Below are 24,276 nucleotides of genomic sequence, written 5' to 3'. Positions count from 1 at the left end.
TACGGGCAGCGCGGTCTCCAGGAGCCTTGACCCTGGTCTGCAGGCGGTCCCCCTCTCCCCCAGCCTCCCTCGCCCAAGCCATGCACACCCGCAGCCCAGCGAGCCGGGGAGAGTTACCCGCCGAGGCCCAGGCGTGACGACCGCCCAGGCGCGCTGGGCTCCTGGCCCGGCCCGCTGCTCTCCGGCCGCCCGCGCCGCTCGCTCCAGCCGACTGCTGCCTCCGCGGCGCCTGCCGCATCGAGCCGCCGAAGCCCTCGGCCAGCAGAAACAAGAGGGAGGTAGCGTGGGCGTGAGTCCTTCCCCCCGGGGACTTGGCTGCGGATTGGAGGAGGAGGGCACGGCGCCGTGTGGAGTCCAAGGCGTCCACGAGCCCCGCGTGCCTTCTGCCGCGCCAGAGTCTGGATACCCCGCAACTGCGCGGAGCGCCCCCCGGAGCTCCTCCTGCGCAGCAGCTGGCGCCAGATGCGCGGTGGCTGCGGCCGCCCCTGAGTCCGCGAAGGAAGGTGCAATGCGCGGAGAGGCTGCCGGGCTCCTCTGTCTCCCGGGACAGCGATGCGGGATCGCAGGGCTGGGGAGGGGGGTGCGTTGCGGGGAAGCTTACCTTTCGGGCGGGGCGGACTCCAGCTGCGCGCCCTCGCTGGGCGTCTGGGATAGGAAAATCAAGGCGAGGGGAGGGCCGGGGCAAGGCTGCGGGTGGCTTCGGGACAAGGTAGGAGGATCGATTTCCACAGCCAAGAAGACACTCCCATCCCGCCCGGGGTTGTTTGGAAAACTGCAGGAGCGAACGTGGGGGCGGCCCGGTCCTCCTCGGCCTCGCAGCGCTGGCGGGGGCGAGGGGCAGACTGGTGGCCGCGGGGACTGCTGGCGGCTCGGGGCGCGGCTGGAGGTTTGGTCCGGAGCAGAAGGAGGGGTGTGTTCAGAGAGCTCCCAATTCGCAGGCTGAACCTTTCAAGGACAAATGTGTAAGTTTTTTTGTCTTTCGATGTTATTTTAGGGAGAAGGACCAAGGTGGAATTTTTTTTTCCTCGTTAGAGAGGTTCTCCCTAGGGAAAAGTCTGTGTCGATAATGTCCTGAGATATGTATACATCCGAATAGTTTTAAAATGTCCGTGTTTGTCATATGCTGCATGTCTACCGACATTCAGTTCCTAGCGGCAGCATTCGGGCGCCGAACCGCAGGGTCCCATGCGATCCACCGCCCCAGAGAAAAGAGCCCCGTTTGTGTGTGGTTCGGAGCCGGCCAGGTGTCCCACACTGGAACAAAGCCCTGGCTCTGCCGTGGCCTGCCTGCTTTCCTCTTAATTATAGGAGCAGACCTAGGAGGTCGCACTTGTTATTTCCCCCAATTTCGCTGTTAAAAAAAAAAAAAAAAGGATTCCAAGTATTCATGTCCTTTGTTCTTTCTGCAACTTGCTTTGCCGGTAACCCACACAGATTTTTGTCATTTTCAGCGTGGCTCCTGAGAGCCCGGGGCCGGGATAGAAAGTTAGGGAATTTGCCCTTCTGGCTAGTTTTCCTGAAGGGCTGCTTTGTCCTTTTGGTTTCGTCTGAGTTTCTGGTTGTCCTCCTTCTCCATGATCTTCAAACTCGCATCGGTATTGCCTTCTACCCTTTGGCCTGTCTAGACTTTTTGAGTCTGTGTGAAGTGAGGGCCATCAGCTGTTCTCCACCACACTTGGGCTTCCTATTTAACTGAGGCCAAGAAAGGCAACTGCTCACCCCAGCCTAGCTCCAATGCTGTCCCTTCTACTGTGTAACCCTCATTGCACTTCCGCTTTGTCAGCTGTAAAGTGCATTTCAAGGGATTGTTAGAAGGGCTAATGTATAATATTGTAAAGAATTAATTGGCACAGTGCTTACCACAAAAACCATCCATTCAGGAAGTAAAATATAGACCTTACAAATAATACTAAGAACATTTCCAGTCAGTGCCCACCGTGAGTCAGCTGCCCTGCTCCCCTCCCTAACCCTGCAAGCCAGAATTACCTCCTGGCAGAAATGAAGACAGAGTGCCCCAGGCCATACTGCCCATGCTGAATCTGTGATTAAATGACAGTAGTAGAACCAAAATCAGTTTTCTTTTCAGGATGTCACCAGTATGTAACTATCCTTAGAGCTTTTGATCTGTGTAATGTTAATATTTTTTTAATTGAGGATATACAGACATATAATTGCTATAATGAAAATATTTTTAATTCCTGTAGAAGATAAGGATTTAGTAGGATGATGGAATTGTAGGTTTTTAGCCTCTCTGGGTTACTGCTTTGGTCAATGTTTTGGAGAAAAAATTTTTTTAAATTAAGTAATATATTTGAAAGACAGAGTTACAGAGAAAAGAGAGAGGAAAAGATAGATAGATAGATAGAGAGAGAGAGAGAGAGAGAGAGAGATTGATTCCATCAGCTGGGTCACTCCCCAAAAGGCTGCAATGGCCAGCACTGGGCCAGCCTGAAGCCAGGAGCCAGGGCCTCCATCAGGTTACCAAGTGGGTGCAGTGGTCCAGAGATTTGGACCATCTTCTGTGCTTTCCCAGGCACATCAGCAGGGAACTGGATTGGAAGTTTTGGAGCAGCCAGGACGCAAACTGGCACTCACATGGGATGTTGGTGCTACAGGCAGCTCTTAACTCACTATATCACAATGCTGGCCCTTTGGGGAAAATGTTTTCACAGAGCATATATGTTTAGCTCAACCTTTTAGCAGAATGATTTATTGTAAAAAGATGGAAAAGGAGGCGCCATGAAGGAGGAATGGGATCCTGGAACATACAAGCCCTTTTGGAGATCCCTGAGGTCATAGCATTTAGGTAGTGTGCATGCATATGGCACTGGAGCTGCTTACTAGGCTTGTTTTCCTACGTGGATGGTGTAATCTCTTTGAAATAAAATATTACATGGAATGCAGCTGCTGTGAGCCCAGTGACAGGTGGGAGCCAGGTTCCCTGCCTGACCATGGGGTACCAGTCAGCACCTGTAGGTTCACAGTCTAGAAAAAGGCCAAAGAAAAGTATTCTTCCTCCCATGCAATGTAGGGTCTGGCTGCCAAACCCTCAGGTCTTGTCCTAAGTACAGCCTTGCCTGGGAGGAGCAATGGTGAGACTCTGCTCCTAAGGCATGATAGCAGCACAAAAATGAGATCAGATCAGAGCAGGTAAACACCAGCACTAGGGATACCCATAAAGAGATAAGACATCACTTTCTTCCACTATCCTCTTAAAAGTTAATAACAAAAAGGTTTTGTTTTCTTTTTGTAATGTTTCTCAAGACTTGAGTTTTTCAGTTTTAAACAGTATCTGGTTTAAGACTGAGGCAAAGGGGCCAGCGTCATGGCTTAGCGGGTAAAGCTGCCGGCTGCAATGTCAGCATCCCATATAGGTGTCAGTTCTAGTCCCAGTAGCTCCACTTCTGATCCAGCTCTTTGCCATGGCCTGGGAAAGCAGTGGAAGTTAGTCCAAGTCCTTGCGGCCCTGCACCCACATGAGAGACCCAGAAGAAACTCCTGGCTCCTGGCTTCAGATCGGCACAGCTCCAGCTGTTGCAGCCATTTGGGAAGTGAACCAGTGAATGGAAGACTTCTCTCTCTCTCTCTGCTTCTGCCTCTCTATAACTCTGCCTTTCAAATAAATAAATAAATCTATCTTTAAAAAAATTTTTAAATAGACTGAGGTAATCCTTTCTGCATATAGCCTTCATACAACTCAGGGTGAGGATCCTGCCAGCCTTGCCTTATGGTCTTATGACCTGTGTACAATTGTTTGAAGAATATATGCATTTCAAAAATAAGCCATAGTGCCTAAGTAGTCTAAATCTTGACTTAGAGCCATGACACTAAGTGTCAAAAAGTTATTACCTTAGCAAGAAGCAGTTTAGCATTTTCTAGCAAAATCCTTCTTCTCAAACATCTGTACTTCAGAGCTGGGTCTCAGCCAGATATTTTTATACATGTAACTATTATTATGAGTTTCCCAATATTGCGGTTGCATACAATGATTTCAAGGCTATAAGAAATTTTATTTGCAGCTTCATAAATGATGGTGTCCCTATTTTCCACCAGTGCTATCAAGGAGGAGTGGTCTTAGTAGCTCAGTCTCAAAAACTGTACTGTGTTTTCTCTCCTTCCATGGCCTGGAGGGGAAACCAAGATAGGACTGGTGCTAAGCCCTTCCCAAGCATAGAAATATGTGGAAAACCTGTGTAGTGGAGGCCATAATTAAGACTGCTAGAAAACAATTTTAATGTATTATAAAGAAGGGAGAATATCTAAAACATACAAAGAATTTCTATGGGGGCAGGCATTGGTTATGCTGCCACCTGCAGTGCTGACACCCCCATATGGGTGCCAGTGTGAATCCAGGCTGCCCCATTTCCAATCCAGCTCCCTACTAATGGCTTGGGAAAGCAGCAGAAGATGGCCCAAGAGCTGGGGACCCTGTACTCACTTGGGAAACCCAGATGAAGCTCCTGGCTCCTAGCTTCCACCTGACCCAGCCCTGGCTGTTGCAGCCATTTGGAGAGTGAACCACTGGACAGAAGACCTCTGTCTCTGCCTCTCCCCCTCTCTCTCTGTAACTCTGCCTTTCAAATAAGTAAATAAGTCTGGGGGAAAAAAAGGAATTTCTATGGATCAGTAAGAAAAGTAGCTCATTTTAAAATAGGACACAGGCCATAGACAAGAAATTCACAGAAGGAATACAAATAGTTCACAAGCATGTGCAGATATTTCATTTTCTTCTATATTGATACCAATGAAGAAAAATGAAATAATAATGAGACATAAGATTGGCAAAAAACAAAAAGACTAATGAGACCAGTTTTGTTATAGGTTGTCAGAAGACCACATGAAAGTGTAAAGCAGTATTTCCTTCTTACAGAGCAACATGGAGATTGCTATCAAGTTCACAAGGTTGTTTGAGTTTGAATTTCAACACCCTAATTATGGATTCTTAAATTTCTTCCTTGGAAGACAATTTGGCCTCAAGCCAATTAGCAACCTAAAGAGGGGGAGGAAAAAGCACCTTAGATCTCTTAGGCTACCCTGGTCAGCACAGGAACAAGGTGCTGAATGGCTCACTGCAGACTTGGAGATGATGGGAACTTGCTGGAGTTGTGTGGGGATGGTCTACAAAATGGCTGCATCTGGGAACAGCTTGGTCAGAGCATGTCATTAGGGGAGGATTGGAAGACTGGATTATTGCACCAGTTGATGGCCCTGGTGCCAGGAGAGGAGAGAGGTATACCAGCCTTCTCATGTATCCCTCATTTTTACTCCAGATCTGACACCGACCATCCTGTCAAAGTAGTATGGACAACTCTGGATGCTTAATGGGATCACCAATTATGCTTCACAATTTTAGCTTTCACTTTTGTCTAACTCAGGTGGATTACAGAGCTGAACTTAGGCTATTTCTCTTTCTGTGAATGTTTATAAAACCACTTCTGAATGTTTGATTTCCACAATAAGTACCTATTGACTTTGTAACTGGGAAACACCAGAATTTTCAAAACATCTTTTTTTTTTTTTTTTTTTTTTTGACAGGCAGAGTTAGACAGAGAGAGAGAGAGAGAAAGGTCTTCCTTTTTTCCTTTTTTTGCGTTGCGGCCGGCGCACTGAGCTGATCCGAAGCCAGGAGCCAGGTGCTTCCTCCTGGCCTCCCATGCAGATGCAGAGCCCAAGGACCTGGGCCATCCTCCACTGCACTCCCAGGCCACAGCAGAGAGCTGGACTGGAAGAGGAGCTACTGGGACAGAATCCGGCACCCCAACCGGGACTGGAACCTGGGGTACCAGCGCCGCAGGCGGAGGATTAGCCTATTGAGCTGCGGCGCCCGCCAAAACATCTTATACTGTAGAATTTTGTATATACAGTTGCTTAGAGATTTATCAAATTGAGCTTTATTTGTTGGGGAGAGAGGTTAGGTTGTTTTTCTTGGAGGTCATAACCAAAAAGGTGTGCACTATTATCAACAGAATAATGATAGTGATGAAGTTTGGAATATCGATCATCCTCAACCTCAGAAGTAAAGGAATTCATTTACCCCCAAACTTCCAGGGAACTTCACACACCATAAGAATTTAAGAGGGTGCCTTGTCAAGCTGAGAGTCATTGATGGGACACAAATTTGATGCTGAAGATTCCACCAGGAACCACTCCCTGTGCATATCTGGGAACCCCTCCCAGTTTTCTCCCATTCCACCTGCAGGCAAACAGAGGACAAGCAGGGAAAGATGGGCCAGGCAGGGGTTTCTGGACATACTCAAATGTGAGCACATGTGTACTGCATTCCTGCCAGTTGCCAGGTGATTTTATGTAAAGGATACTGGTCGTTACACACTTCAACTCTGCTGCTGCCATTGTTCCCATTTTTCAGATGAGGAATTGAAGACTAAGAGATGTTACATAATTTGTCTGAGGATTTGGAGTTCATAAATCAAAACTGGTACTTATATCCAGATTAAGCTCTAAAACCCTCTTTTCTTACCTATGACATTGGGCCTTTCTATTCAAGAGATGAATGATATGAGAAACATTAATGACTATTATTCTGGAGTATGACATTTCAGGAAACATTTACAATAGCAAATTGAGTGGGAACCCCACAAAGCCTTAATTAGCTTTTTGTGAATGGGTGTCCAGCTGTCAACTGAAATTGAATTGCAGTCATTTCCAGTTCCCATTGTTCCAGTTCCGTAAATTAATGAAACCTTTATTCAGGACTGGCCCTGCACCTTCCTCTCCCCCAGCCCCGCCCTTGTTATAACTCTTCCTAGTAGACTCTTTGGCATCTGAATTCATTTTGGATAGATCCCATTTCTACTACAGTAGCAGAGGAAGTAACTGCAATGGCACCAGACTCGCTTCAGAGAAAACATGCTTAGCTGCCTCCTTAGAAGTATGCAAATCTGGTAACTTGAGTTCTTCATTTCTGCTGCTTTCTGGGAAGTTTATTACCCTGCAGTGCATTTTGAATACATGGGAACCAGTGTTTGTAATAAAAAGTCAAGGAACCACTAGCACCAGATGGAGTGTGTCCCCTCCAAAATCCAGATGGTGTGCACACCTGACCCCTGTAGGGTGGTCTTAGGAATAGGAGTCTTTGGGTGGTAGCTCTTGAGAGTGGAACCCTCGTGAATAGGAACAGTGCCCTAATATAAGGGACCCAAAGAGGTCTCTCACCCTCCTTTCACCATGTGATGATACAAGAAGATAGACATCAGTGTCATGGAAGAGGACCCTCTCTAGAGCCTAAGCACAGGGGTGCCCTGATCTCACAGCAGCAAACATCTGTTGTTTATAAGCCACCCAGTTTATGGCACTTGGTTACAGCAGCCTAATCTGACAAGACCACTTGTGAACATCTAAAGTAGAAATAAAATGAAGGAATAAACTAACAATTGTTTCCCAGTGATTTAAAGTACTAGTCTATTTCACTGCATTTTTTTTGTTTATTTTGTATCTTCTCGTAAACTTGTTTTTCTTTTTGTACTCAAATTGCCGCATGGCAGCAATTTTTCCAAATCCTGAACATTAGTAGCAATGACTGTTAATTGTGACAAATGTGTTAGCCCTATTTTGATATACTGATCATCCAAACATCTATCTGCAGTGCTCCAAAAGTAGTTAAGTACTGATAACTTTGACCTTCCTCATCATTTTATTATTATCCCAGAAAGTATAGTATCTTCTGAATTCTTTCCAAGGGACTAAAAAAAAGCATATACAATTGGGGTCAAAGAAATGAGAGTAGGCAGGATTTAACTGGATGCCTCTGCACTTATCACATTACAAACTAATGCATTTCATCTGAGTCATATTGAAGATCTACAAAGGTTTCTATTGCTGCTAAAGGTTTTCATTGACTACAGACCACCAAATATAATACTTTGATTCTTCCTGGGCTCCTTAGAGCCAAGGATCCTGCCACTGAGAATATCCCAGACAGATAAAATTCTAATCCACCTGTTGGAAAGCAATACAGTGGCAATAATAAATATTTGGAAATTGCCCTTAAATTTCACTTAACCCCAGGATGATTCATAGTTCCATTTGTAAATCCCTTGAGGAAAATGTGCATGTCCCTCACAGCTAGCACCCTTGCTGCTCCCAGTCCACATTTATTTTAAATGTGAGATGTCTCAGAGCTTCACTCACCTACCTCCATAGAAGGACTTGGGCGTCTTCTTTTTCTAGTTCTACCTTAAGTCTCATTCTTGTGCCTCAGACTGCTTGTTGTGCATTCAGTTCAACATGTATTCGTCAACACCCACTGTATGTCAAGTACTTTACAAGAAAGTCAACAAATCCAAACTCCAGTCTTTCAGCCCAGTCATATTACAGGGTCAGATAAAAGCAGCAATAAAGGAGTTTAACTTTGCTTAATGATCAAACATATTTAAACAAGTTTGTTCTTGTAGGGGATGACTTTTCAATCTTCTATTATCATCTACCCCATCCCTATCTCCTAAAACCAGATAAAAAAAAGAAACTAAAATGTCTGGAGATTCATTTCTCCGTATTTCCAGTTAGAGAGCCAAGGGTTGAGATTCTTTCATGAAGTCCATCATGATGTACACGATTGGAGATGACTATGGCTTACTTCATCATAGATACATTTAGAAAAGTAATAGTAAGGCAAACATGAAGTGACAGGTTTAATATAAAATTACCGTTATGTTGTTCTTGGAAACATACACTTGTCATCATATTCTAATGTTTTCATATATAAGTATTTAATATGATTAGTTATCATTTTAAAGTGCATACTTTAGTTTACACATCATAAAACAGATTCTGGTTCAAATTTATGTTAATGTCTGAAATGATTTTCTACTTTTTGCCAACTGACTTTTCTTCATTTCTACAGCAGTAGCTTGCACAATCTCAACCTCAAATATTTCTGTAATCAATGTCTTAGTGCAACAGAAATTCCTTTGGCATCAGCCCGCATCTACTTATTTCCAGCAAAATTATATAGGACAGCTGAATATAAACTGAATAGTGGGGAATGGAATTTGGTATGGATGTCATGAATCCAATCATTTATTAATGAGAACCTACTATATATCCTGCACAGTGCAATTGTAGGCATCCAGCATACAGAATTCTAGATAGTAGGTTTCTGTCTTGGGAAGTGACAGGTGATTAATAGGCATTCATACCTATCTCAGAATACTGAGATTCTGTTTACATCATACACTGGGCTAGGTTCAGAGAGTACAGCAGTGATCAGGCAGGTTCCTTCCTTGATTATGCTTACAGACGAGTACACAGTCCATTTGGGCTGCTACAACAAAATACCATAAACTGACTAATTATAAGTCACAAACATTTAGAGACCAGCATTGTAGTACAATGGATTAAACCACCACTTGGGCTGCCATCGTACCATACTGGAGTGCTGGTCCAAGTCCCAGCTGCTCCATTTCCAATTCAGTTTTTTGCTAATGCACCTGAGAAAGCAGTGAATGATGGCCCAAGTGCTTGGGCCTCTGCCACCCATTTAGGAGACTTGCAAGGATTTCTTGGCTCCTGGCATTAGCCTGGCCAAGATCTGGCTGTTGAGGCCATTGGGTAGTTAACCAGTGGATAGAAAGTCTCTCTTTCCTTCTCTCTCTCTCTCTCTCTCTCTCTGTTCCTCTGCCTTTCAAATCAATAGATACATATTTTTAAAAAAAAAAACTGCAATAATCAAGGCAATATGGTATTTCTAAGAATATAAGTCCATAAAGTAAATAAAATTGACAACCTATAAATAAAGCCTTACAGTAAGGGGGGGGGCAACAAACATTTATTTTCACAGTTCTGGAGGTGACAAGTTCAAGAATAAGGTGCTGTCAAGTTGGCATAGTGTCTGCTGAGGGCTTGCTTCCTCATGTAAGACATCTGTGTCCTCACATGGCAGAAAGGGCAAGGCATCCTCTGGGGCTTCTTTTATAAAGGCACTAATCTCATTCATAGGAGCTCTGTCGCATGACCTAATCACCACCCAAAGGCCCCACCTCCTAATACCATCACCCTAGAAGTTAGGATTTCAACACAGGAACTTGGGGGTGGAGAGGAAAAATAAATATGACTTTTGGCACTGTAAGTATTAAACAGAATGTGACAGAAACAAGAGGCAACAACTTCCTAGGGTCACTTCTTAAGGACTTTTCTTTACTAGAGTTGTCTTAGGTTTGCTTAAAATAAAGCATGCATCTCAGAATTTGTCAGAAGAAAAGTTCTACCTAAGTATTCTAAACTACCAAGATGTGAAGTGACTTTTCCAAAAAGGTCTTTAGGGCCTTAGCAGGTGATCTGACTCAGATCACCCTATACAGCTCAAAGTGGAATTGTCATTGCTGTTACTGCTGCTTTGTGTTTTGCATGTTTATATTTTTTAATTTTAGTAAAATCAGAATAGGCACAGCACATTTAGTGCTGGCATCTAAACTACTACAATAGCAATTACTGAAGCTCCAGTGACTTGAGATTCAATCCTTACATTCAGCAAGTTTAAATATATTCTTACATAATCTAACACAGATTACTGGGTCTTGCTCCAGGGCTTCTAAATCTGTAGGATTAGCATGTGGGTTGAGAATTTTTACATTTAACAGGCCTCCAGAAACTGCTGATGATGAAGGGGTCACAGTTTAAAAATAATGGTTTGAGGGATTAAATATACTAATTTAAAATATTTTTTACAGTACTATGAGACAGATAATAGCTCTGTTTCACAGGACAAAGCAAGGGCATCTATAAAATAAAAATTATCAATAGCTAGGCAAAGGTAAATATAATCAATATTCCATATCATCAATGTAATAATTGATTAACTTGAAGCCTGAAACCACCTACAATCAATGGTAGTCAGAACTCAAGATATTTTGACATTGAGATGCTTTATAGCACTTGACTTATACCAACTTTTTCTCTTCTATAGACAGATATTTTAGAAATTTAGAATAAAAAAACTGTGACCACATCTATAACAAGTATTGTCATGTTAGATTTCATGATCAGGTAGTCCCGAGTGTGGAGCAGAATGTTATTTCTTATAAATGGGCCTTAAAGCTACCACCCTAATCTGGGAGGCAAACTTCTTTAAGGGTACATCAATAGGGGTAAGCAACAGGGGTTAGTATGGTGGTGACAACAGCAAAGGACAGATACCACCAAAGAGGCTTTAAAGAAGTAAACCAAGGGACCAGTGTTGTGGTGTAGTAGGTTACGCCACTGCCTGTGACACGGGCATCCCATATGAGCACTGGCTACTCCCCTAATGATCCAGCTCCTTGCTAATGCACCTGCAGCCATTTGGGGAGTGAATTAGCGAATGGAAGATCTCTTTCTATAACTCTGACTTTCAAATGAATAAATAAATGTTTATGAAAGAAAAAGAGAAAGAAAGAAATGAAGAAACAAAAGAAGGAAGGAAGGAAGGAAAGAGAAGGAAGGAAGGAGCGAAGCAAGGAAGGAAACCAAATTGAATATGGAGAGAATCTGTATTTTCAGATTACTCTCCCTGCAGCTGAAAACTCAAAACACCTGATATCCAAACAATGCCATGGACAGACTGAGTTATTAATACAAACATAATAACAGGTTAAAAAATATCTATGATATGGTTCTCCTCCTTCTACTGTAACAAAATATCACAAACTTAGTGGTCTAAAAGAATACAGACTTATTTTTCTATAGCTCTGGAGTCTGTGTCCCCTGGCATCCCCAGGCAACAGTCTCGTTTCCTTGCCTTCTCCAGCCTCAGGATGCCACCTGCATTCCTTGGCCCATGGCCCCTTCTTCCACCGTCCAAATCAGTAGGAGCCAGGAAACTGAAACTCAGCCAAGTCTCCCATGTGGGTGGCAGGAACTCAGCTACTTGAGCTATCACTACTGCCTCCCAGCCAGGGTAACCTTTGTCTTTGTCATTGATTAGGTTGGGAAGGGGCATGCAGCATGATTTTTGCTACTGAGGTAAAGAAAAGCCTTTGGAGAAATTTTCCCTATGTCTTCAAAGAATAAGTGAGGAAGGTAGGTGCTGTCGTTCCCTGACTGCTGGCTGTGAGGCATCACTGTGCAAGGACATGAGGCCTGGAGACGTGGCATCTGTCTTGAATTAGTCAGGGACCCTTCTGAGGACAAGCAGGGTCTAGGGAAGACAGGACAAGAGGAAAGAAAGCATCCAGATCCTGATAAATAATCCAAACTGGACGCAGTGTATTACTATGTAAGGTATTTAGGTTCATTTGTTGTGAAAGTCAGTCATACTTCTTTCTTTCTTCCAACCCCAAAAGTATCTTGCATATACAGCTTTGACAACTGAGGCTCTCATCAGAAAATGTCCATGGACTCAGAGCTCTTACCAAACCTTGACTTGGAGAACTCACTAGTAATGAAAATTACTGACCTGATACTCAGGTGGGAGACTGGGCAAATTTTTTGGTTCATTTTCTTCTCTTGGAGAAAACAAAAATTGCATCCTCAATTTTTTGTATGAATCATAGCATAACAGGGATGTATACTTATTGCATTATGATTAATTTCACAAGTGGGCTTGTAATAGAGTAAGTTGCCTAGAGTAACTGTATAACTACCTTTCATAATCAGTTCTTACGTAGGTACCCAATTCTGTAATTCCTAGAATTCCTACAACTCTAAGATTTTATGATCCCAAATTTTCTAAGTATTGCCCTAAACTTCCAGTATATATGGATTAACTGGCTTTCTTGCTATTGTAACCATTCAAGCAACAGATAGGAAAACATATCCAGGGCAAACACAAATTAATGGAAGCTGCAGAGAGAGATTAGTTCACAGTTTTCATAAGCTATTCACTTCTGCACTTTTGTTCCTGGCCCCTCTGCCTCATGTTTGTTTTGAATGAGGATGAGTTCAAATAGCTTGCCAGCCCAGCTCAAGTTGTTCAGAGATAGATTATCAGAGATAACAGTGACATGATTTTCTCCTTAAAGAATGTACAGAACCTGAGTCTCTTGAGGACATTGGTAAAGGACAACACAGCTACAAGGATTCTGGCACCGTGGCTCAATAAGCTAATCCTCTGCCTGTGGCGCCGGCACACTGGGTTCTAGTCCTGGTTGGGGCGCCAGATTCTGTCCTGGTTGCCCCTTTTCCAGGCCAGCTCTCTGCTGTGGCCAGGGAGTGCAGTGGAGGGTGGCCCAAGCACATGGGCCCTGCACCCCATGGGAGATCAGGATAAGTACCTGGCTCCTGGTTTCGGATCAGCGCGGTGCGCTGGCCGCCGCAGCTGTTGGAGGGTGAACCAACGGCAATGGAAGACCTTTCTCTCTGTCTCTCTCTCTCTCACTGTCCACTCTGCCTGTCAAAAAACAAACAAACAAACAAACAAACAAAACACCAAAGGGAGCAAGAAAATGGGATGTTTCGTTCCCAAGTCTAGGGAAGAACATGAAGAGAAACTTTCATTATGCTTTCTGAGACCATGGAAAAAGAAGAGATGCTCTTAATTCTCCCACGTCCTTGTCAAGTCAGAAGGTGATGATTTCCAGAAGTCTGAAGTTGTGTCCCAGTAATCTATGGAGTTTACTTGACTCAGTTGTATCAACTCTGTGTAATGCATAGCTGGTCCTCTGGGGCCTGGGGCCTGGCTGCCTGGGGAGTGACTGCCCTTCCCTGGGCTGGCTAACTCTGGGAGAGGGAGGGAGCATGCTTTTCATATTCAAAGGAACCCACCCAGGGCTTGTTCTTGTATCCCTACCTTCCTCTGACACTCACTCCAGCCCAATATTCTCCTGTCCTGATCACCCCAAGCCCAGGTGCCATACAATGTCAGACAGCTCCTATGTCCCCCAGCTGCTGGTCTTTGTCAAACTAGCCCATCCTAAGCCTGCTCACCTGCCTTGCCCATTTCTTCCCTCATAAACCACCAGACTTTCATAGCATGCCTCCTCTTTCTAGGGATCTCAAAGTGTGACAATTTCTTTCACGGCAGTCATTCCATGTCTGAGTGTCTTACCATAGCTGATTAAAAGAATCCAGGGTACACTTTAAAACATAAACTCAACTCTGTGAGTGAACCAGGCAGATGGAATGGCACAGGCCAACACTCCAGATGGAAATGAGCTTGATAGATGAGGGAAAACCAGCAGATCAGTCTAGGTTACAAGAGAGAATAGTAGGTGAGGAAATCAAACAGGAGGTAGGAGTTCAGTCATGCATTACACAGGCCCCTGAAGATATGTGTTAAGAGTTTGGATTTTGGGGCCGGTGCCGTGGCTCACTTGGTTAATCCTCTGCCTGTGGCGCTGGCATCCCATATGGGCATTGGGTTCTAGTCCTGGTTGCTCCTCTTCCAGTCCAGCTCTCTGCTGTGGCCTGGGAGTGCAGTGGAGGATGGCCCAAGTGCTTGGGCCCCTGCACCTGCATGGGAGACCAGGAGGGAGCACCTGGCTCCTGGCTTCGGATCAGCACAGCACCAGCCTTTGTGGCCATTTGGGGAGTGAACCAATGGAAAAAGAGTTTGGATTTTATTGTAAGTGGGAAAAGAAATAACCAAAGGATTTTAAGCAAAGAGTGATGTAATATGACATGTTTTGACAGCATTATCCTGGGGTCTAGGAGCAGAAAGGGTTACAATGAAACAAGAGTGGAAGCAACAAAATTAGACTACTGCAGGTGTTGAGAATCTAGTTAAGGATATCAATGCATGCTCATACCTTTTAAATTTATATTAATAATACAAGAAATCAAAGTCTCAACCTGAAACAAGACAAACTCAAGCCCATGTAGAATAACAAGTAGGGCTTTGAGAAGCATAAATTATGCCAGGCAATTTTTTCTGAGATAGAATGGTAAGTCACTTTAATCAGGGGAAGAAAAGCTTTCGCCAAAAGAGTCGGGATCACAGCCCTTTGGATTCTCAAGCTCACAGGTGTCTTTGGACAACTCAGGAACTGTTTAATGTTTGGTAGTCTAGGGCTTACAGGTCCAGGTCTACTTTAGTCTCCGAGTTTCACAGATGAGGAAAATGAAGTGCAGACTTCAAGCATGGGGAAGGGTTTGTCCCAATGGCACCTCAGAGGAGTATATTCTTTAATGATCTAGAGCTTTTTGTACAGACAGGATGTATTCTTTGGTTTTTATTTAATGCTCATTTTATTATTAAACTAACATACCTAGAAAAATTTTGACATTTAGGAAGACAAAACTCAGTTAAAAATTCTTTCTCCTCTTCTTGTGACTACATCAAAATAACCACCCAATATTCTTTCAAAATGTTTCAGGAAAAAAGATAATTGATAAACAAATTCTGTGCAGCGTGCCAGATGAACACCTTTGGAGATTCAAAGCCCCAGAATGTTATGAAGCCCATACCCAATATATAATTTCTATATAAAAATAATTCTGGTCTACAGGCTAGCGTTGTGGTGCAATAGGTTAAGCTACTTCTTGCAACTCTGGCATCCCATATCAGAGTGCTGGTTCAACTATCAGTTAACCTACTTCTCATCCAGCTTCCAGCTAATGTACCTAGGAAGGCAGTGTAAAATGTGGGAGTCCTGGATGGAGTTTTTGGCTCCTTTGCTTCATTCTGGCCCAGCACTGGCTACTGGGGCCATTTGGGGAGTAAATCAACAAAGGGAAGATTCTCTCTCTCTCTCTCCCCCTCCCCCCCTCCCTATCTCTCTCTCTCTGCCTTTCAAATAAATCTTTAATAAAATACAAATACTGGTCTAAAATATAAATGGAGGGAAATTAGCAAATCCTATTTTTTCTTTTTTATTTTTTCCTCCACTGATAATCATTTGTCAACTTCTTCAAAAGATGTTTGATGTCCCTGTGTTTCTGGTGTGCTCAGAATGTACTGAATCTGCCTTGGATCATCCAGTTGGAACTGAACATTCAGTGTGCTACGCCCTGTCATTTACACTAGGTGAAATAAAGAGAGAATGACTGGTAGGCTTCTTAATTAGATCATCAGAAAATTTCTTTGAGGGGGAACTTAAAAGTGGAAGCCCAAGTAATGAGAACCCAGCTATTTAAAGTACAGTAGAAAGAGCAATTCAGGAAGAGGAAGCCAAAAAGAAACAGGATGCTGAAAACACCACACAGCTCCCCAACTAGTCAGGGAGACAGACATAAAAACAGCTCATTTTAACACAGTGTGGCTCCTGCTATAGTAGCCATGAGAGAACTCTGAGACCCTGTGGAAGTGATTAATCAGAACTGAGAATTGTTAAGCGCTGTGTAAGGCAGAATATATAAAAATGTAGACTAGTACCACAAAGGTTTAAACCCTTGCTTTACCAGAGATGTCTGTTAAAAACAGAATCCTGGGATCCACACTGCACTACTCCATCAGGATCTCTGAGTCAGCTGCCTGAGCGTCCAAGTTTTCAACAATGCACCTGCTGACATGAAGACAGTTTATGGTCCTCTAAAGAACAGCCTTGAAGTCAGAATGATGACCAGGACACAGGACTTAGGTCTCACTTTTCTCAACTGAAAATGAGGATAACAATACAATCTTCCTTGTTTGGTAACTATGAGGATTAAAGGAAGAAGTGCAAGCATATTTCACAATGTCCATGGAAAGTGGAATTAAAAATATGGTTTTTTTGGTGTAAAAACATTTTGAAAGCCATGTGTAGTTTTTTTTTCATAATCACAGTGTTACACAAACTTTCTGAAGTACCCTGGTATTGAGAGTGTTATCTATTTTGCTGTTATAGGGAAAGGATAGCTTTGATCATAACTGAGTAAAGAAATGAGCATTTGTCCAGAGTTAACATACATAGTTCAGAATCTTGTTGCACAGGGGGAAGTATACTGGCAAGGGTACAGCTGTCAGGGTAAGCAGAGGGAGACTAGGACAGGGAACAGCTGAGAAGTGATCAAACACTTGTAGGAAGCAGCTGGTTTTGCCTGCTTGTTGTTTCTGGTTATTATTTTTTGTTCTGTTTTGTTTTCAACTTCCTCCTTTTCACAGCAAATTGTTTAAAGACTTTCCCTCCCTAGACCGAAGTCTAGTCCCTGGCAAAATGGAAAGAGAATCATCATGTTTAGATAAATATTGCATGCTTCAGCTTAGATGTGGAAGCTTTAAAAAGGTCAATCTAAAGTTAGAATAGTGATTGCTAGAGGCTGGGAAGGATGGTGGGGAGGGGTTTAGGGAGAGATTGGGTAACAGGTGTCAAAACACAGACAAAAGTAATAGGTTCTAATTTTCCACAGTGCCATGGCTGACTGTAGATCACAATAACATATTACATACTGTATGAAGAAATGAAGGAGAGGAGCCAGCAGGTTCTGAACATGGAGAAGGGGTAAGGAGGTGAGGATGCCTGTTGTCTGAAGTGATCAGTTGAAATACTACACTGTATCCATAAAGGTGAACAAGCATTAGGTGCTAATGAAAAAATTTCAAAGATTAAAATAAAAAAGAAGGGAAAAGCTCAAGGAAGTTGGACAGAGCTTCACGGAGGGGAGTCGGGACTGGGAAAGAATGGATTGACTGAAACACCTTCTATAATCTGCACAGCTTGAAAATTGTTGCCAGCAACTGACAAGCTTATCCCCTTCAAACTGATCTGACAAGCTCCAAGGAATGAGGAAAACAGTGGCATTGCTCCCAATTCCAGTCCTTAACTATAAAATTATTCATCCCATCTTAACTACTCATATGCCAACATTTTATCAATTTGGATCTGCACCTAAAGTGTTGTTTTCAGAAAATGATTTACCAGGGCCAATGCTATTTGTACATGGGCCAGAAACAGTCTACTCTTTAATCTCCAGGTATCTGCGAGTATATAAAATTCCCTTTTGTGCTGATTCTCTAAGTCCTACCTTTCTTCCACAGTTCTGGCAGAGTAGCAAATTCCTAATATTGAGGAATAAGAATGGGCTGCAGTTGGAGGCAGAATAAAGTATAAGGAGCCCTTCACAGGCTATATCCCGCCCTCATGACAGTGACAGGCAAGAGTAAAAGAATAATAGGATATGGGATCAGCCAGACCCAGGTTCCTGCTGGGTTGTGTACTAGTCCTGAAGCAAGATACCTTCACTCATGTCTTTACAAACCCAGCAGTCTTCTCTGAATTGGTTGCCTATAGTAAATGGTCATTCCTTTGGCCTCAAAAATTACCCTGTGACCAGTTATCTGATCATCTCACATGCTGGAGGTCCAGATGGTTCTTTGGTTTATTAATAAGTGAACCTTTGTAATCAGAGTATCTCTTGGTTCTTCCACCTCTCTGTTTTTGCAGATATCTATAAAGTCTGTTACCATATGCTTTTTTAGTTATGGGAAAATTTAAGTTTCAGCATTTAATCATTGCTTAATTGCTGATGCTGAAAATACAATATTCTCTATATTTTGCTGTTTGATTCCTTTGTACATGTACAGAATAACTGCAGTAAAAAAAAGTGGCAACCATGTCTGAATAAGAAGGAAAAAGCACCTTTATGCTATACACCTATCATTGAAATAAGGGACAAAGAGTTAAGGTAATATTAAATGTTGGCATTGATTACTGAAATGATCCTGGTGGAAAGTTTGGGCTGGGAAATTTTCTAAAGAATCTGTTGTATTGACCAGGTGATGGTTCACTGTGTAATTGCCCCTTCTAAGTAGGTACACACATATAACCTTTTTTTTAAGTTACAATCATTAGGGGCCACAGAAACAAACTAAGTCATACTAGTCACCTGTTCCATTGAGCACCTATTGTATGTCACAAACTATGATAGGGATGTTATGCATTTTCAATATATCATCTGTCACTCTTTCAAAACTTTCAGAACAGAAGCTGAAATATAAACAATTTTCTTAGATCCTACATCTAAGACCAAAGCTTGGATCCAGGGCTTCACAGTTTCCATTAAACTAAGAGGCTTCTTTCTGAAGAGAATATAACGTTAAGAAAGTGCAATGGACCCAGATTATGGTCAGGTAGTATTAAGGGAAATGTTGACTTTACCAATGAAAGCAAACTGCAAATATCTGGGTTTAGAACATATATGCATCTCTTCTTGTGTATTTTGATTCATTAACAAAGAAATACTGTTGCTCCCCCTCTTCGTGGAGGAATGACACAGGACCCTGCACTGTTCTTTCGTCTGCTCGGCCCTCCCCGGGTTTGCTGCTGGTTCTTCCCGGGTTGGCTACTGTCCCTTCCACCTCCATGGAAGGGCGGTTCCCCCTGCCACATTCCCCACTTCCGCAGGGGAGTGGCACACCGCCGGCCGGCTCTCTCGGGGGCTGCACAGGTGTTCCCTTAGATGTTCCCTCTTAGATGTTCCTGGTGCATGCCGTCTCTCTCCTCCTATATAGTCCTCTTCCACCAATCCCAACTCGGCTGCCCACACGCTGAGCACGCTGCTCTCCTCCAATCAGGAGCAAGTCCTACAGTTTATTGGCTGAACTGGAGGCAGCTGTGTAGAAGCTGTTTTCTTCTCTCCCAGCGCCATATTTTGGGAGAGCAGATGCATAGAATAAGTCTTAATTCCAGTAACTCAGTCTAGTCCGAGTTGCTCCCCACAGATCCCCCTTTCTTTTTATTTTTTGGCGTTGATACGCGCCTGTCTTCGGTGTCCCGCGGCACACACTCTGCTCTACTTGCTAGAGTTGCCACAGGTTCTTACAAGTCCTATCAATCAGGCAAACCGAATCCGGGTCCTCTCTTGGCCATGTTGTGAGGAGGTTTTTAGGTGCTGATGCGTGCCTGTCTTCGGTGACCTGCGGCTCATACTCTGGTCGAGCCGCCTGCTGGTGCTTACCGCCTTACTAATCAGGCAGACCGAATCCAAGCCTTCTCATTGCCATATTGTGGGGAGGCCTATTGGTGTTGATTCGTGCCTATCTTCGGTGACCTGCAGCTCATACTCTGGTCGAGCTGCCTGCTGGTGCTTATCACCCTAATCAGGCAGACCGAATCCAAGCTCTCTCATTGCCATGTTGTGGGGTGACTTATTGGTGTTGATAACGTGCCTGTCTTCGGTGACCTGCGGCGCATAAGCTGCTAGCCGCCCGCAGGTGCTTATCGCCTCACTAATCAGGCAGACCGAATCCAAGCCTTCTCATTGCAGTATTGTGGGGAGGCCTTTCTATTTCTCTATCTCCGGGCATTCCTATTTCTCCCATTTTACTTCTGTCTGCCAACATTCCTATTTCTCTCATTTTACTTCTAAACTTCTGTTTCTCTTATCCCCGCGGCTTCCCGGCGCCCGCCCCGAGGCTGCTTCTCGGCGGCTTCCCGGCTGAGCCGCTTCAGCCCGCGCCTCTCTCATCTGCGCGGCTCGGCTTTGCGTGCACACTCCGTGGTCTCGCACTAGCCCAGCGTTCCCTATCTACTTGTGCCCTGCACGCTCTCTCTGCGCATGGCAGCCTCCGCGAGTCACACAGCGTAGCTTACGTCTCCGCCACTAGCATTCAATCTAAGTTCCCCGGGCTAGCCTGGCGAATTCAACCTAGCTCACGTTTCCGCCCCACAATTTGGCTTCCCGTCCTCTGCTCCCCGGGCTAATCAGACGGATCCCAACTGGGCTTACGTTTCTGCTTCTGGTTTTACCTTTTCGCCCCCTATTCCCGGGCTAACTTGAGAATCCCAAAGTGGCTTTCGTCTCCGCCTTGGCCTGCCCCCCGCGGCTTCAATTTCCCTAACATTTTTCTCTACCCGGTATGTTTCCCCAAGCTTTCCTCCAACAATACTCCTCCCTCATTTCTCCTGGCCTCTCCCCACAGTCCGCATCCGAGTCTGTTTGTTCTAGCTTTCACTTTCGCTTTCGACCTTAGAGATTTCTCCCAGCTTCCCCCCGTAGTCCGTATCTGAGTCTATGCCTAGGCTTTCAATAGCTTCTTCCGGCACCTTTTTCGTCCGGCTTTTCCCTAGGCTGTTTGCTCGTCTCTCTCTCCGGTATTTTCCCACTTCTTCCCGTTTCTTCCCTCCTAAGTTTCCTATCCGTCCTAGGTTTCCTATCTGAGTCACAGCACCATTATGTCGCTCCCCCTCTTGGTGGAGGAACGACACAGGACCCTGCGCTGTTCTTTCGTCTGCTCGGCCCTCCCCAGGTTTGCTGCTGGTTCTTCCCGGGTTGGCTACTGTCCCTTCCACCTCCGTGGAAGGGCGGTTCCCCCTGCCACATTCCCCACTTCCGCAGGGGAGTGGCACACCGCCGGCCGGCTCTCTCGGGGGCTGCACAGGTGTTCCCTTAGATGTTCCCTCTTAGATGTTCCTGGTGCATGCCGTCTCTCTCCTCCTATATAGTCCTCTTCCACCAATCCCAACTCGGCTGCCCACACGCCGAGCACGCTGCTCTCCTCCAATCAGGAGCAAGTCCTACAGTTTATTGGCTGAACTGGAGGCAGCTGTGTAGAAGCTGTTTTCTTCTCTCCCAGCGCCATACTGGGGGAGAGCAGATGCATAGAATAAGTCTTAATTCCAGTAACTCAGTCTAGTCCGAGTTGCTCCCCACAAAATACTAGAGAGGGGCAGAATTTTTTTTTGCCAGTAATAAATCCTTTAAATAAAAAAATTAAGGATTAATGTGCCAATTTCTGTGTGCAATTACATGTTTATTAAGACACGATTTTTTTAATCAAATGATTTTGGATAAAAACAATTACCAAAAAATGCAATTTATTTATATCTTTTTTTTTTTTTTTTTGACAGGCAGAGTGGACAGTGAGAGAGACAGAGAGAAAGGTCTTCCTTTGCCGTTGGTTCACCCTCCAATGGCCGCCACGGCCGGCGCGCTGCGGCCGGCGCACCGCACTGATCCGATGGCAGGAGCCAGGAGCCAGGTGCTTTTCCTGGTCTCCCATGGGGTGCAGGGCCCAAGCACCTGGGCCATCCTCCACTGCACTCCCTGGCCACAGCAGAGAGCTGGCCTGGAAGAGGGGCAACCGGGACAGAATCCGGCGCCCCTATTTATATCTTAACCTGAAGAAAATGAAAATTCTTCCTAGATATTTATTAGCCACTTCATTCCAAATTTGAAGAGCAAAGGAATTTTATTCGCTTTTTCTTATGGATGTTGTATTGCATATTTCAGGGGTGGTAGAATTTTAAAGTCAAAAGTTCTCAGATTGAGCCCTCAGCCAGCCATATAATCTTAGGAAACTCATTTAGCTAGTTTAAAATCCTAGTTTGCTCATATGTAAAATGAAGTTGATAGCATATGTATGATATAATCACATACTTTCTAATAGTTACTGTGTCGATAGTAAGGGAACAGTTTTACGCTGGTTTTTTTTTTTTTTTTTTGAGTATTCTGGATTTAAAACTTACTTACACTGAGTCTTAGCCAAAAGGCTGAGAAGCAATAAGAAAAACTTACTTACAGTATGTCCTTGACAAACCTGGAGACATTATTTCTCTGAGGCTTATTTTTTTTCACTTACAACATGGGGGCGTGTGTACCTAGCTTTGCGTGAGTTTGAGCATGTATGAGAGGGGTTATTAAAGTATGAAGGCCAAAAGGATCCCCAAATGTGATCACTAGCAGATATGAATTCTGCTTTTTCAGTTTTGACTTTGGAAGTGCTCTTTAAGCCAAATCAAGTTTTGGTACAGCATCAGAGAAGAATGTCTTCAATTGTCTGACAAGAATATTAAAATATCCCTTTCAGTTTCTCATCTGTGTGAGGCTGAGATTTCTTCATACATCTTAACCAAATCAATATATGGCAGTAGATTGAATGCAAGGCAGATATGAGAATCCATCTGACTATTAAGCTAGGCATTAAAGAGAGTTGTGAAAATGTAAAACAATGTCATTGTCCTCATACTTTTTTGGTTTGTTTTGGAAAGAATAGTTATTTGTCATGACGGTGCATATATTAACATGTAAAGGGTTTACTTTATTTTATGAGTTAATAAATGTGCAAAAATTTTTGAATTTTGCTTTAATTTATAATATTAAAATATTAAAATCATAATGTACTAGTCTTCCATTAGACTGGACCCCAGGGAATTTTCATATTCCTTAGAAAGACTAACATTTTGAAAGTATATTTGGGAGAACTGTTTATGTGTCTCATCAAAAAACAAATAGGAGGGCAGGTGTTTAGCCTAGCAACTAAAATGCCAATGTCCCACATTGAGTGCTTGGGTTCAGTACTTGGCTTTGGCTCCTAACTCCAGCTTCCTGCCAAAGCAGACCCTGAGAGACAGTGGTGATAGCTCAAGAAATTGGGTTCTTGTCACCCTTGTGGGAGAGCTAGATTGCATTTCCAGCTCTTGGTTGTGGCTAAGCCCTGGCCGTTACAAGCATCTGGGGAATGAACCAGTCAGTGGGAAGCTTGTCTGCCTCTCCACATCTCAAGCATTATTAAGTACATTAATAAACAAACAAATAAAATAAGAACAATGCCACTTTATGGTTGAATTAAAGAACTAAAGGCTGCGGCTACATAGATTTTGTCCCTTAAAAAGTGTTTGACATAAATGGGCAAGAGTATGATTTATACTCAGGGAGAAGTTACCATAACAATGCTATAAATAAAGTTAAATGATATAAACTATGCCTAGCACAGGATGGAAGCATCTCTCTCGTCTGAATGGTTTATGCAGAGACATTAAAGAAGCAGAGAGGGCAACATGTGGGCTAAGATTCTGAGTTTGGAGAGGATAGTAATGAGCATGGCACAGAATATATATGAGGGTACTTCAGAAAGATGAAAAAATGGAAATAAAAGATAAATTTATTGTGATACAAAAATAGTGAAATTCATGTACTTGTAGGGTGTTCAAAATTTATAAAAATGTATGTTATACTGTTGAAATACTTACTTAAGGTATACTAAGCTGATCTTCTGTATATTAAGATAATCGAAAATGAATCTTGATGTGAATGGAAGGGGAGAGGGAGTGGGAAAGGGGAGGGTTGTGGGTGGGAGGGACGGTATGGGGGGGGAAGCCATTGTAACCCATGAGTCGTACTTTGGAAATTTATATTCATTAAATAAAAGATAAAAAAAAAATGTATGTTATAAAATAGATTCCAAATGTTTTCACACCAAACTCAACTTACCTTTTAATTCTATTTTCCATGAACTTTTTTCCAGTCCTCTTCTATTATGCTTGTTTAGTGCATGAATCGAGCACTCTATTATTTATAAGGTGAACTTCATCTTCCCTAATTGCCAATTCAATTCCAACTTGAAAGTGTCTTATATAGATTCTTGGTGAAGTAGGACACTTCCTTTTGTTCTAATATTAGAAAACCTTGGAGAAAAGTATGGTTACTTTCTATATAAAGTGTTTTATCCAAGATCTGGACAGTTGAATAAAAGATACACCTGTTTCCTGC

The 24,276-nt window shown here is 43.5% G+C and overlaps 2 protein-coding genes and 1 long non-coding RNA gene across 23 annotated transcripts in view; 2 read left to right on the top strand and 1 right to left on the bottom strand.

The window, feature by feature from the left end:
- Positions 1–24,276, bottom strand: part of ST3GAL6 (ST3 beta-galactoside alpha-2,3-sialyltransferase 6) — a 148,821-nt gene that overhangs the window by 65,267 nt on the left and 59,278 nt on the right. For 6 of the 21 annotated variants that reach the window (XM_070071958.2, XM_070071956.2, XM_070071964.2 and 3 more), the window contains exon 1: positions 602–741. The exons of 2 other annotated variants lie outside the window; for them this stretch is intronic. Coding sequence is in view for 1 of the 19 variants with exons in the window: in XM_051859402.3 (XP_051715362.1) it covers positions 118–238 (121 nt within the window). In the remaining 18 variants the exon portion in view is untranslated. Of the gene's footprint in view, positions 1–88; positions 558–601; positions 877–24,276 lie in introns of those variants that run through there. 13 more of the 21 variants (XM_089331531.1, XM_070071953.2, XM_070071965.2 and 10 more) reach the window with 10 other exon arrangements.
- LOC149126972 (uncharacterized) lies at positions 119–8,482 on the top strand. Its single transcript, XM_089331543.1, has 2 exons — positions 119–962; positions 5,536–8,482. Exon 1 carries the CDS (start codon positions 509–511, stop codon positions 941–943), a length of 435 nt encoding a protein of 144 aa, XP_089187669.1. The 5' UTR covers positions 119–508; the 3' UTR covers positions 944–962; positions 5,536–8,482.
- Positions 372–23,325, top strand: LOC149126971 (uncharacterized). The gene is made up of 3 exons (XR_016233060.1): positions 372–503; positions 17,197–17,296; positions 21,636–23,325. It is a non-coding gene; the product is annotated as an uncharacterized LOC149126971 (long non-coding RNA).

This window comes from Oryctolagus cuniculus, chromosome 4 (genome assembly GCF_051225735.1).
Source record: "Oryctolagus cuniculus isolate XC-2025 breed Fujian yellow rabbit chromosome 4, ASM5122573v1, whole genome shotgun sequence".
Taxonomy (NCBI): Eukaryota; Metazoa; Chordata; class Mammalia; order Lagomorpha; family Leporidae; genus Oryctolagus; species Oryctolagus cuniculus.
This window is presented reverse-complemented; position numbering and strand designations above follow the sequence as displayed.